Genomic DNA, 13,870 nt, shown 5'->3' with positions numbered 1-13,870 from the left:
GCTAACAAGAGCCTAACTAACGCTTTTCCTATCTCTCCAGCAACCTCTCCCTTCCTCTCACTACAGTAGCATCAACAGAGTGAGAACATGGCTGACGCTGTGGCGTTTTATAGGGGGGGCAGGGGGTCCAGGAGGGAGTGCAGCCTGATTGGCTGCCATGTGTCTGCTGACTGTGATGTAGAGGGTCAAAGTTTAGCCCAATGATGAGGTATAGGGGGAGGGTCGAACAGCCATGTGTTCGCTACCCGCCGCGGGCGCGGCTAGCTGATATACACGTGAACTACCTGCCGGGCAGACTGTTCGGGCCATCTCTATTTATTACCTCATAAAAGCTGAGCATGTTAGTCAAACAGGACATGTCTTTAGTAAACCCATGTTGATGCTGAGAAATAAGATTGTTCTCTACTATAAAGTCTTGTATAGTATCTCTCAGTAACCCCTCAAATAGGTTGCACGCAACTGATGTTAAGCTTACAGGTCTATAATTTCCTAGATCTGATTTTTTGCCTTTCTTAAATAATGGGAAAATGTGGGCTGTACGCCAATCTACTGGGACTCTGCCAGTTGAAAGAGTCACAAAAGATAAAATAAAGGGGTTTATCAATAACTGAACTTAATTCCCTTAGGACCCGAGGTTGCATGCCATGCGGGCCAGGTGCATTGTCTTTTTTAAATGTAGTCTTGCCTTCACTTCTTCCTGCATTAAAGGGACACTTAAGTCTCTGTAAAAAAAATGAGTTTTACTCACCTGGGGCTTCCAGCAGCCCCTGCAGCTGTCCGGTGCCCACGTAGACTCATCAGATGCTCCTGGCCCTGCCAGTTTCGGCAACAGGAGCCGACAGGCCAGGAACACGAGTGATTCTTCGCGTTCCCGGCCACAATAGTGCCCTCTATGCTACTATACGATATATCCTATAGCAGCATAGAGGGTGCTATTGTGGCCAGGAACGCAAAGAATCACTTGCGTTCCCAGCCTGTCAGCTCCTGATGCCAAAACCAGAAGTAACTGCCGGCAGGGCCAGGAGCATCTGATGGTCTACGTGGGCACCGGACAGCTGCAGGGGGCTGCTGGAAGCCCCAGGTGAGTAAAATTCATTTTTTTACAGAGACTTAAGTGTCCCTTTAAGTATTTAATATTACAATTGGAAGATTGAGACTCTTCTGCATCTGTAATTAGCAACAGTGATCTTTCCCTTGTTAAGACAGAAGCAAAGAAAGCATTTAATAAGTCTGTCTTACCGTGGTCATCCACCATTGAGTTCCCACCCTCATCCTTTAGGAGTCCAATACAGTCGGCCTTTCTTTTTTTTAGAGTTGATGTACTTGTAAAACTTCTTTAGGTTAGATTTGATATCGCTAGCGATTTGATTTTCAGCTTCAATCTTTGCCATCCTAATTTCTTTTTTACAATGTTTATTGCACTCCTTATAATTGTTTAGTGTCACGTGGCACTTGCCATGTGTCACGTGGCACTTGCTAAGTGTCATGTGGCACTTGCCATGTGTCACGTGGCACTTGCCAAGTGCCACATGCCAAGTGCCACGTGACACGTGCCAAGTGCCACGTGCCAAGTGGCATGTGCCACGTGCCAAGTGGCATGTGCCACGTGCCACATGACACTTGGCAAGAGCCACGTGCAAAGTGCAGAGTGACAGTCAGACAGCAGAGGAGAAGACACTAGTGCACACTAACTGACACACTGGCACTGCTCACAGCACAGCAGTTCTGTAGAAAGCTAACACAGTGGTACTACTACGCTAACAACTACTAGCACTGACTGCTGTACTACACTACTAACTACACAATAACACAGTAATCCTATCCCATAATCCCTAAACTACCCTATACCTAATGCTAATAGCTGGCCAGCAGGCAGCAGTTGGTCTGGTCTGTGCACAGCACACGCAGACACATAGGGGTTAATCACTAAACAGCTTATCACTGTGTACAGCCCTAGGCTAGCAGCACTGGAGTACACACTCTAACTGTCACACTAGTTTATGACATCAATGAAGCTAATTAACGATTTAACAATACTGTAGTGATAGTAGTGAAGGGGTTAATCACTGAACAGCTTAGGTTTATCACTGTGTACAGCCCTTTGTAGGCCACCAGCACTGGAGTATGTCTCTCAGTGACCATTCAGCAAGCTAAGACGATATGTCTCATCATGGCAGCCCTCCCCATTGTACAGGGGGGCTGGCCAGTGTTCCTTTCTGTGATTGGGTGCCAGGGCTTAGGCTGGGAGGCCTCTGATTGGCTCAATGAGGTCAGGTGGGTCTGGCCAGGGTTCCCCTCTGTGATTGGTTGCTAGGGCTTCTGCTGGGAGCCCTCTGATTGGCTCCAGGACGTCACTTCCTTAGTTACAGTATTTCAGATCCGGATACCCACAATATCTGCGGATATCCGTATGTGGCCAAATATCCGCAGATAGCTATTCGGATTTGGGCCCAGGTATCCGGAATCCGAATCCGGTTGGACAGCTGAAAAAAGTTCGGATATCTGGGTTACTCGGATATCCAGAATCCGGATGAGAAACCCTGATGAATATGTGGTGGCCTGTAGCATACCCCAATAAGCAATTGGCAACAGTTATTTCCACCATGAATATTTACCCAAATGGACTCCACATCTTCACAATCTTCATCCATCTCATTATTCATGACAGCTGTAAAAGAGTTCTTAAAGAGACTCTGTAACAAAATGTCATGCTTTGTTCTACCATCCTACAAGTTCCTAAACCTATTCTAATGTACTCTGGCTTACTGCAGCACTTTCTACTATCACTGTCTCTGTAATAAATCAATGTATCTTTCCTCTGTCGGACTTGTCGTCCTGTGTCTGGAAGGCTGCCAACTCTTCGTGCTGATCTGTTATGCACACCCCTCCAGGCCCCTCTCTGCACACTCCAGTGTGTGTGTTATTTACATAAGCCAGCAGCGTCTCTGCTTATCAGTGAAAGAGAGTTGGATAGTAATCCTCCTCTGTTAGGCTGTGAAAGGAGCTGGCTGACACATACTGAGGCCGTGCACCATACCGGCGCCCACACCTGCCACCTCCCACCATCCAGGTACAGCCTTTTGAGCACTAGCAATCTGCTTCTGTCATTTTTCCCACATGTTAGCAATCAGCAATGTGTTGTTTTTGCTTCAATGGATATGATTTTGCACTGCTCCATACGCTGCCATTAAACTATAGTGCCAGACTCTTTTCACTCTCTTTTATTTTTACATTGACTTTGTCCTACGAGTCTTGAGCACATAGTTCCTTGGATGTTGTCTATTTGACTGTCACACACAGCAGATACCGAGTGCCTGTCAGTTCCTCCTTTCATCTTGACACATACTGAGGAATTACAAACACAGGCACAGGCAGAGCTGTCTGCAGGAAGCCTGTTACTCTTCAGTGCATGAGAGCTGCAGGGGACAGAAGGTAAACACACAAATCTTGAGATTCAAAAGGAAGGCTGTATACAGCCTGCTTGTGTATAGATGTATTTTCTATGTGTGGACATACTGTACATCAACCTACTTCCTGTTTTGGTGGCCATTTTGTTTGTTTATTAACAAACCTTTTAAAACTGTTTTTGACTACTTTTAATGTCGCGGGGAGCGGCGAAATTGTGACAGAGGGTAATAGGAGATGTCCCCTAACGCACTGGTATGTTTACTTTTGTGCAATTTTAACAATACAGATTCTCTTTAACAAAGGGACAAACCCCTCCTCCTTTTTTCCCATGTGTTCACCCACCAAACACTGCCTGAGTGCAGCATGCACACACTTTTTCCGGCTCATTCTTAACAATTCTGTAGTGATTTATTGCCTGCCCAGTTATAGTCCTCAATTGCCTTGATTCATTAAGCTGCGCTGCTTAAGCAGGGCAGCCTAATGTGAGGGAGCGCTCGTTAAAATGAAGTAGTGGTTATGCATGCCTTACATAGCAGCGTTCATTACTATGTAAGGAGCGTTCCTTCCATAGCTATGCACATTGCTTACATAGTCGCGTGCTTAACTTTATATGTGGGTAGTTCTGTGAAGTATCGCAACCGTGTTACTTCACTAGCCACCACTACTATGTTAATTAACGTAGTTACCATAGTAGCGGCCGCTAGTGAAGTATCGCGGTTGCAATACTTCACAGGACCACCTTCATTTAAAGTTACGTGCGTTGCTATTTAACAACGCATGTAACTAAGGAAGGCACGCTTTTTACATAGCAACGAGTGCCGCTATCTAAGGCGTGCATAGCAGCTGCTACTTCATTTTAACGAGCGCACTCTCACTTTAGCAGCGCAGCTGAATGAATCAAGCCCAATGTTGTCATTTACAATTGTTGTATAAAACTATCTGCATATATTACTGCATACTTCTTTTGCTGCTGTTTTTCTGTCCTGGCTCTGTTTGCCAATGTTAACCTGTTTTTTTGCCACTGCCAATCAATTCCGGGTACGATAAGGATTGTACTCAGTGAATACAGTTTTGATTCTGATTCTGTAATTGATACAATGTATATCTTAGTCCTTAATTAATTTTATAATTGACACCATGTGTGTGTGTGCAGGGAGGTGCGCAAAGGGTTACTGCACCTTCCGTGGCTCGGCGTCTGTTTCTGTTCATCTAAAAATGCTCCTGGTCCAAAGCAGAAGTCAGCGGGAATATGCGCACTTCAGCTGGAAAATGTACCTGGTGTGCATGGTCACAAGCATCCAAGCGGGTATGTCCAGGTCAGAGGGCATTAATGCCAGCTACGTCTTCCGACGGGAGTGTACGTGTACTCCTGTGGACATACTGTGACTGTGCAAACCCCACAACAACTAGTTTGGACTGGGAGCATTTTTAGATGAATGGAGACAGACACCGGGGCACGGTAGGTGCGTTAAGCATATGTGCGCCTCCCCACACAAACGCATGGCATCAATTACAGAATTAATTAAGGGCTAAGCTATCCTTTAAAAGATTCTGCTAGGTGAAGTAATAATAATGCTATCTATCAGAATGAGAATCAATCATTTTAGCCTGAGCATTTTCTCTTACCAGTCAGGAAATCTTTCACTTGCTGTATGAACTGCCTTGTGATTTCAATACTTCGTTCCATGTCTTTCCTAGTCTGGCTTATTTGGCTTGTTAAGTGCTGGGCATTATCCTTGATCTGATTTGCAGTTTTTTCTGCTTCCTGGATCTGCAATAAACAAATACTGTATTTTTTCTTTTGACCAACTACCTTTACATCTCAAACTGATCATTAAAGGGACTAAAGCTGTACAATCACATCATGACTGGCCTCAGAACATTTTTATAGCAAACATTTTTTTTTCTAATATCATACAGTGGGTCCAGTGAAAAATGGCGCCAGATAAATAATGGCGCCCCCTTCTGCCCGATATATGTTTAAAACGATATTTATCGTTTTAAAGGTTAAAAAAGTGCAGACCTTTTGAACGAAATTTATCGTTTTAAAACTTTTTTTTTTTTTGTCCTGCCTGAACAATATTTATCGTTTTAACCCCTGCTTTGCTGCCGTTTGGAAAATATCTGCCCGCCGACTTTAATGTTTAATAGCAAAGCCCCCTTAAAGGAATACTTAAAGAGACTCTGTAACAACAAAAACCTCCCCTGGGGGGTACTCACCTCGGGTGGGGGAAGCCTCCGGATCCTAATGAGGCTTCCCACGCCGTCCTCTGTCCCACGGGGGTCTCGCCGCAGCCCTCCGAACAGCCGGCGACTGTGCCGACTGTCATTTCAATATTTACCTTTGCTGGCTCCAGCGGGGGCGCTGTGGCGACTTTTTGCACGGAAATAGACGGAAATACCCGATCTCCGTCGGGTCCGCTCTACTGCGCAGGCGCCGGAAACTTGCGCCTGCGCAGTAGAGCAGACCCGACGGCGATCGGGTATTTCCGCCTACTTCGGCGCCGAGAGGCATCAGAGCGCCTGCGCAGGAGCCAGGAAGGTAAATAATGACGTCACCGCTGCCCGGACTGCACGGAGGGCTACAGCGAGACCCCCGAGGGACGCAGGACGGCGTGGGAAGCCTCATTAGGATCCTGAGGCTTCCCCCACCCGAGGTGAGTACCCCCCAGGGGCCGTTTTGGCGTTACAGTTCCTCTTTAAGGCAAAAAAAAATGATATTTACTCACCCGGGGCATCCCTCAGCCCCCTGAAGCTGGATGGTGCCCTCGCAGCCCCGCTCCGATCGTCCTGTCCCCGGCGGCGGCTGCTTCGGGGTTTGGCAACAGCCGCCGAGAGGCTGGGAACGCGGCTGATTCTCCGCGTTCCCAGCCGCTATATCACCCTCTATGCTGCTATAGCGTATATATTCCTTTAAGCGTTAAAAACACCAAATTTGCAGGGAATGTTAAGAAAAAACTTGTGAACAAGAGAATTTTTTTTTTTTTTAAAAGACCTTATAGTTTTTGAGAAAATCGATTTTGAATATTCTCCTTTTTACCGTGGGAAAATTAAATGCCCGCCGACTTTAGCGGTTAATAGCAAAGCCCCTTTAAATGCCAGAAATACCAAATGTGTAGGGAAATGTTAAGAAGAACAGTGGGAACAAGAAGTAAAAAATTTTTTTCGAAAAGATCTTATAGCCGGTTCTTTTTGTATTGAATCGATTGAGAGCCTATTCATTCGATTCAATACATTGATGAGCCGGTTACTATACCGTAGGATGCATCCTGTGCGGACGCATGGCACCAGCTCCCGCTGTCTCTCCCCACCTGCCTGCACCTGTCACTCTCACCTAGGGTGACACCCGGTGCACCCATGGGTGCACCAGGTGCCAGGCTAGGTGAAGGTGACAGGTGAGGAGGCGGGGAGGACAGCGGGAGCCGATGCTATGTGTCCCTACGCAGGACGCATTGTAAGGTATAGTATTCTAATTGGCGTGGGAGATCTTCAATCAAGATAATTGAAGATCGCAAGATAAGAGGATATTGTTATTCGTTGGATCATTTCCGAGGATATATTGGCGTGGGAACATTTTTTTAAAGGTACAGGTAAGTATTTGTGGTTAATTAAGATTATTAAAATACTTTTCTCGTGGTTGTGTTTTTATTTCATTTCACCCTTTGTGGAAATGGGTAAGGGGTACTTTGTACCCCTATACTCATTTCTCCTGGGAGGGGGGTGGGCATCTGCGGTCCTCTTCTTAAAGGGGACTCCCAGATGCCACCATGAACCCCCCCCCAGGGAGTCGTCGCCCCCACCTCCTCCTGGGGAACCGGAGGTGGGGAAGAGCCCCTTGTCCATGGATTGGACAAGGGCTCCGGGGGGGAGGGACCCTTGTCCCCCATGCAGGCTGGGATAGCCATAATGCGGAGCCCCGGCCGACTGGGGCTTCGCACCCTGAGCTATGCCAGCCCGCATGGTCCATGGTATGGGGCGGCTCTGGGGGGAAGAGGTGGCCAAGCCTCCCCCTTCCCCCCCGTAGCCCCTTGTCCAATCCATGAACAAGGGGCTCTTCTCCGCCTCCCTTGCCCCAGGTGGAGGCGGGGGGTGACGATTCCCTGGGGGGGTTCATGGTGGCATCTGGGAGTCCCCTTTAAGAAGGGGACCCCCAGATGCCCACCCCCCTCCCAGGAGGAACGAGTATAGGGGTACAAATTACCCCTTACCCATTTCCACAAAGGGTTAAATGAAATAAAAACGCAACCACGAGAAAAGTCCTTTAATGTTCTAAATTAACCACAGATACTTACCTGTACCTTTAAGAAAAAAATCCCACGCCAATTAGGTCCCACGACAGTATCCTCCCTCTTGCGACCTTCTGATACATCTTGATTGAAGATCTCCGCCACCACGACGCCACACACGCCGCCCCCGACGCCCCCGACGCACTGCTCTCAGCTATACTAAGTATAGCTGAGAGTGCGTCTATACAGACGCATTACCGCTAACTCCCGCTGCGCTCCCTGCCTCCCCCCACCTGTCACCCTCACCCATGCTGGCACCCAATGCACCCATGGGTGCCAGCATGGGTGAGGGTGACAGGTGTGAGAGAGGCAGGGAGGGCAGCGGGAGTTAGCGGTAATGCGTCTGTATAGACGCACTCTCAGCTATATTTAGTATCTTTAAGCATCTTAGCATCTTTAAACTGTGGCTCCTGATCCCCATTGGTCTGTTAAGGAACCAATGGGGACCATTGGAGCTAAAATTTAAAAATGCTTTTTGCTCTTAGCTATACTAAGTATAGCTGAGAGCAGTTCGGCATTGGTGGCGTGTGTGGCATCGGCAGGGACGGATCTGGGGGGGGGGGGGGCAGACGGGTCTCTTGCCCCAGGCGCAGTTTGTTGAATTCTTAAAAAGGCGGCAAAATGTGGATGGGGAATGGCAGTTTAGGCGCCAAAACCTGACCTTTAGGCGCCAAAACTGGATGGGGAATGGCAGTTTAGGCGCCAAAACCTGACCTTTAGGCGCCAAAACCTGACCTTGCCCCAGGTGCAACTTGATCTAGATCCGTCCCTGGGCGTCGGGGCGGCGGAGATCTTCAATCAAGATGTATCAGAAGGTCGCAAGATGGAGGATACTGTCGTGGGACCTAATTGACGTGGGATTTTTTTCTTAAAGGTACAGGTAAGTATTTGTGGTTAAATTAGAGCATTAAGGGACTTTTCTCGTGGTTGCGTTTTTATTTCATTTAACCCTTTGTGGAAATGGGTAAGGGGTACTTTGTACCCCTATACTCATTTCTCCTGGGAGGGGGGTGGGCATCTGGGGGTCCCCTTCTTAAAGGGGACTCCCAGATGCCACCATGAACCCCCCCCAGGGAGTCGTCGCCCCCACCTCCTCCTGGGGCACCGGAGGTGGGGAAGAGCCCCTTGTCCATGGATTGGACAAGGGCTCCGGGGAGGAGGGGAAGGCTTAGCCGCCCCCCCCCCCCGGAGCCCCCCATACCATGGACCATGCGGGCTGGTATAGCTCAGGGTGCGAAGCCCCAGTCGGCCGGGGCTCCGTATTCTGGCTATCCCAGCCTGCATGGGAGACAAGGGGTTACAGAGGCTCAGGAGGGGGGACCCCACGTCATTTTTATCAAAAAATTTCCCACACTCACACACCCACATCATAACCCAAAAATTTAAATAAAAAAAAAATTCAATTTTTTTAAAATATTGTTTCCCAGTATCTTGTTAACATATCCTGCAAATTTGGTGTTGCCAGAATTTAAGGGCAAATCCGTATGTGGTATGCACCAATGGGGGAAAAAAACAAAAATATCAAAGTAGTGACGTGCCAAGACTCAAATCACCTGTGCACTTTCAGGTGACTGGTAAAGTCCAGTTTCCAAAGGAGTCGGCACCGTCTTAGTAAAATAGCTCTTTATTCCATATTAAAGGTTAAAATAGAACAGCATGATGTATAGCAGGACAGCGACAGCTCCGCTGTTTCGGGTCATCCACCCTTTTTCAAGCTGTATGAGCACAACATCCACGGATGGATGCTGTTCTATTTTAACCTTTAATATGGAATAAAGAGCTATTTGTGAGGAAACGCGGAAAAGCCGCCGTCTCTCGAGGTGAGGCGGCTGTTTCCGCGTCCAGCATGGCGTCACAACGCGGAAAAAACGCCGCATGCCGCATGGGCAGTGCGGCGGAATCCGCATTGGTAACGGCGGAATCCGCATCAGAGGCGGCCCCCGCACTAGATACATTGCATGACAGTACTGGTGTGGCTGGGACTGATAGTGCACCAGGATTCAGACTTACACGCGCGCGAGCACAGAGGCAGAGTTTAAATAGCAGTTAGAAGGGTGTCGGCTGACCAGCTGGGTCAGCTGACAAATTCCACTGCTCTCATTGGACCAGCAATTAGGGAGGTCCTGGAAAGGTCCTAGAGTATATATACTGCTGGTTGTTCACTTGCTCTTTGTCTGGCGTGCGATCACACATGTGGGAGCACTCAGACCTGTAGTCAGATCCTTAAGTGTGCCGGGACCAGCTGGAGCTGTAATCCTACACTTAGCTAGATTCTGTTGATAGCTAAAGTACTAGTTTGATTGTGATTATATGTTATGACTTTTGCCTGCTTTGACTATCCTCCTGAACTCTGATCTTGTACCTCGATATTTCTGATACTCTGTTGCCGAACCCCGGCTCGTTCCTTGACTCTGTTTCTGCCTCCTGATTTTGTACCCCGATATATCTGATACCTCGTTGCTGAACCCTGCCTGTACTTTGACTCCGCCTTTGCCTCCTGATCTTGTACTTTATCTGTCCGTGTGTGTACAACCTGGCTTGTCCGACCTCGAGAACCGACCTTACCGTTAGAGGCGGTTCCTCGCTCTGTTAGCGATCCTTCCTCCTGAGGGTCACTTTCAGATATACCTTCCTACTGTCAGTCTGACTCCTCCCGTCTTGGAGAGCTCAGGTCTGCGGAAGGAATCTGTGCAGTACTCCTTGCTGCATTGAGGCCTTGTCCTCTAAGTGTTACTGTTACACCAAACACTACACTCTACTCAGGTGAACAGAGGTTAGTTTGTATATCGGATTATCGGTGAGACTGCATATCACTTATAATCTGGTATATATCTGTATTTCCGGTGATACTGCAGATCACCGGTAATCAGATACACTCTGCGCCCACCGATCGTTACAGAACGCCAGACCAAAATACAAAATGGACGCAAACACTGATTGTCTGGGTGTACTTGCCGCTTCGGTGGACAACATCAATCAAGTACTGGGCACTCACATAACTCTTATTGATGCCCTATCAGGGTCTGTACAAACCCTCCAGACATCAGTGGATCATGTGCGATCCTCTCCTAGCTCTGACATACGTATGCCTGTACCTGAAAGCTTTTCCGGCCACAGATCTGACTTCCGGAATTTTAGGAGTAGGGTGTTGTCCTATTTTGAGTTGAGACCCCAATCTTCGGGTACTGAGACCCAGAGGGTCACGTTTATTAAAACTTTGTTGTCCAGTCTTGGGCGTATAGCCTGCCTGCCGGAGACAAAGCTCTTACCTCTGTAGAGGAATTTTTTAAAGCTATGGCGGTAATTTACGACGATCCGGACCTTGCCTTGACTTCTGAGCGGAAGCTCAAGCTTTTGCGTCAAGGCGAAGGTCCGGTCGAAGATTACGCGGCCGAGTTTAGGAGGTGGTCAGTTACGGCCAGGTGGGACACCTATGCCCTATTAGATCATTTCTTGTCAGGGCTGTCCGATGAGGTCTCTGATTTGATGTTAAGCCAGCCCGAGCCCAGAACAGTCGATGAGGCCATCTCAGCGGCCATCCGAATCGACCGCAGGCTGCGCTACCAAAAACAGACCAGGGGTAGTTCCCGTCTCAGAGGGGTATCTTACACCACGGTCCCAGTGACTCCACCTACTACTATTTCACCTTCTCCTGTCGTGCCTCCTTCCGAGCCGATGCAGATTGCTCGGTCAAAATTAACCCAGGTAGAGCGAAGACGGAGAATGACCGAACAGCTGTGTTTGTACTGCGGTGAAGGGGGGCATATAGTACAGAACTGCCCCAATAAGCCGGGAAAACGCTGCCGCTTAGGAGTGGTGGGTGGTAACACCCTGGGCGTCCGACTTTTACCCCTAGAAGAAAAACGATTGCTTCTTCCCTGTACCGTTACATGGGAAGATAAGACTGAGGTCACGGAAGCCTTTATCGATTCAGGCTCCGCGGCAAATTTTATGGATTCGGAGTTTGCTAAGAGATTGTGTATTCCGCTCACACCAGTACAACCACCCATCCAGGTTATGGCAGTGGATGACTCTCCTCTGCAAGGGAATCACCCACTGTCTCAGACACCAGAGGTGGGGGTCACCATAGGGGTACTGCACTGGGAAAAGTTACAGTTCTTTGTGTTGCATATGACAACCTCCACCATTATACTCGGCATGCCATGGTTGCACCTTCATTCTCCACACATTGATTGGGCCACCGGCCAACTAATTTCTTGGTCAGCACACTGCTTTCAGCGATGTTTAGGGAAGGTGACATTGGGCCAAACCAGGGTTCATGTTCAGGGGGTACCTGAGCAATATGTGGAATATTCTGATGTATTCTGTCCCAAGGCTGCAGACAAGTTACCCCCACATCGCTCTTTCGATTGCCCCATTGATATACGTTCAGGTTGTATGCCCCCTCGGGGTCATTTGTACAATTTATCTGGGCCAGAGAAATTGGCTATGAAGGAATATATCCGTGACAATTTAGCCAAAGGCTTCATCCGGCCGTCCCGATCGCCTGCTGGAGCAGGTTTCTTTTTCGTTAAAAAGAAAGACGGGGGCCTGCGGCCCTGTATTGATTACCGGGGACTAAATAAGATCACGGTAAAGAATCGCTATCCGTTACCCCTGATAGACGATTTATTTACGCAGGTCACCGATGCTAAGATCTTCTCAAAGCTGGATTTACGGGGCGCGTACAACCTGGTGCGCATTAGAAAGGGCGATGAGTGGAAAACGGCCTTTAACACGCCAGACGGGCATTACGAGTATCTGGTGATGCCCTTTGGGTTATGTAATGCCCCGGCCGTTTTCCAGGAACTCATCAACGAGGTCTTCAGAGAGGTGTTGGGGAGATTTGTGCTGGTCTATCTAGACGATATACTTGTTTTCTCCAACAACCTCTCTGAGCACAGAATACATGTGAAATTTGTACTCAACAAATTAAGACAAAACTCACTTTATGCTAAGATTGAGAAGTGTATTTTTGAAGTCACATCTGTCGCCTTTCTGGGGTACATAATTTCCACCACGGGCCTGTCTATGGACCCCGCCAAAGTCTCCGCTGTTTTGGAATGGCCTCAGCCGGTTGGGTTGAAGTCTTTACAGCGGTTTTTAGGCTTTGCGAATTATTATAGAAGGTTCATAAAGGGGTATTCCACGGTTATCGCACCCCTCACCTGTCTTACGAAAAAAGGGGCAGATACCACCCACTGGTCTCCTGATGCATTAAGTGCTTTCTCCACTTTAAAAGATTTGTTTTGTTCCGCACCCATCCTGAGACATGTAGACACCTCTTATCCTTTTATTGTTGAGGTAGACGCCTCGGAGGTTGGGGTAGGGGCTGTGCTGTCTCAGCGGTCAGGCTTGCAGGGAAGGCTACACCCTTGTGCGTATTTCTCTCGTAGGTTCTCTCCGGCAGAGAGAAACTACGATATAGGCAACAGAGAGCTCTTAGCCATTAAACTTGCCTTTGAGGAGTGGCGTCACTGGCTGGAAGGAGCAGAACATACAATTACTGTATACACGGATCACAAGAATCTAGAATACATCGAGGGGGCTAAGAGATTAAGTCCCCGTCAGGCTCGATGGTCTTTGTTTTTTTCGAGGTTCAGGTTCATAATTACGTATACCCCGGGTAGCAAGAACATTAAGGCAGATGCCCTGTCCAGATGCTTTGAGTTGGAGACAGCACAGCCTTCTGCCCCAGAGACCATTGTCCCACAAAATTTGGTGCTGGCCGTAACAGAGACTTGGGAAGACTGGACAGAGACCTTGAGTCCTTTTCAGCAGGATGTCCCTGAGGGGAAGCCTGAGGGGGTTTTATTTGTGCCTCTGCCATTCCGTCTCCGGGTGCTACAGATATTCCATTCACACAAGAATGCGGGACATCCTGGGGCATCTAGAACGCAGGATCTTGTGGCCAGGTGCGCTTGGTTGCCGTCTCTGGCAGCCGACTGCAAATAATTTGTTAAGGATTGTGCGGTATGTGCTAAAAGCAAACCCTCCCGGCTGGCACCTGTAGGGAGGTTGCAGCCTTTACCCACCCCGAATGAACCATGGACCCACTTGTCCATGGATTTTGTGGGTGAGCTTCCCAGATCAGAGGGCATGTCGGTCATTTGGGTGGTAGTCGACCGCTTCAGCAAGATGGCCCATTTTGTGCCCTTGAAAGGACTCCCCTCGGC

The 13,870-nt window shown here is 48.4% G+C and overlaps 1 protein-coding gene across 1 annotated transcript in view; it reads right to left on the bottom strand.

The window, feature by feature from the left end:
* The window catches only part of LAMB3 (laminin subunit beta 3), a 2,309,994-nt gene that overhangs the window by 410,654 nt on the left and 1,885,470 nt on the right, over positions 1 to 13,870 (bottom strand). The window contains exon 18 of the mRNA XM_068269757.1: positions 5,035 to 5,179. Within this exon, the coding sequence (XP_068125858.1) occupies positions 5,035 to 5,179 (145 nt within the window). The remainder of the gene's footprint in view (positions 1 to 5,034; positions 5,180 to 13,870) is intronic.

The sequence above is a fragment of the Hyperolius riggenbachi genome, chromosome 2 (assembly GCF_040937935.1).
Source record: "Hyperolius riggenbachi isolate aHypRig1 chromosome 2, aHypRig1.pri, whole genome shotgun sequence".
Classification (NCBI taxonomy): Eukaryota; Metazoa; Chordata; class Amphibia; order Anura; family Hyperoliidae; genus Hyperolius; species Hyperolius riggenbachi.
This window is presented reverse-complemented; position numbering and strand designations above follow the sequence as displayed.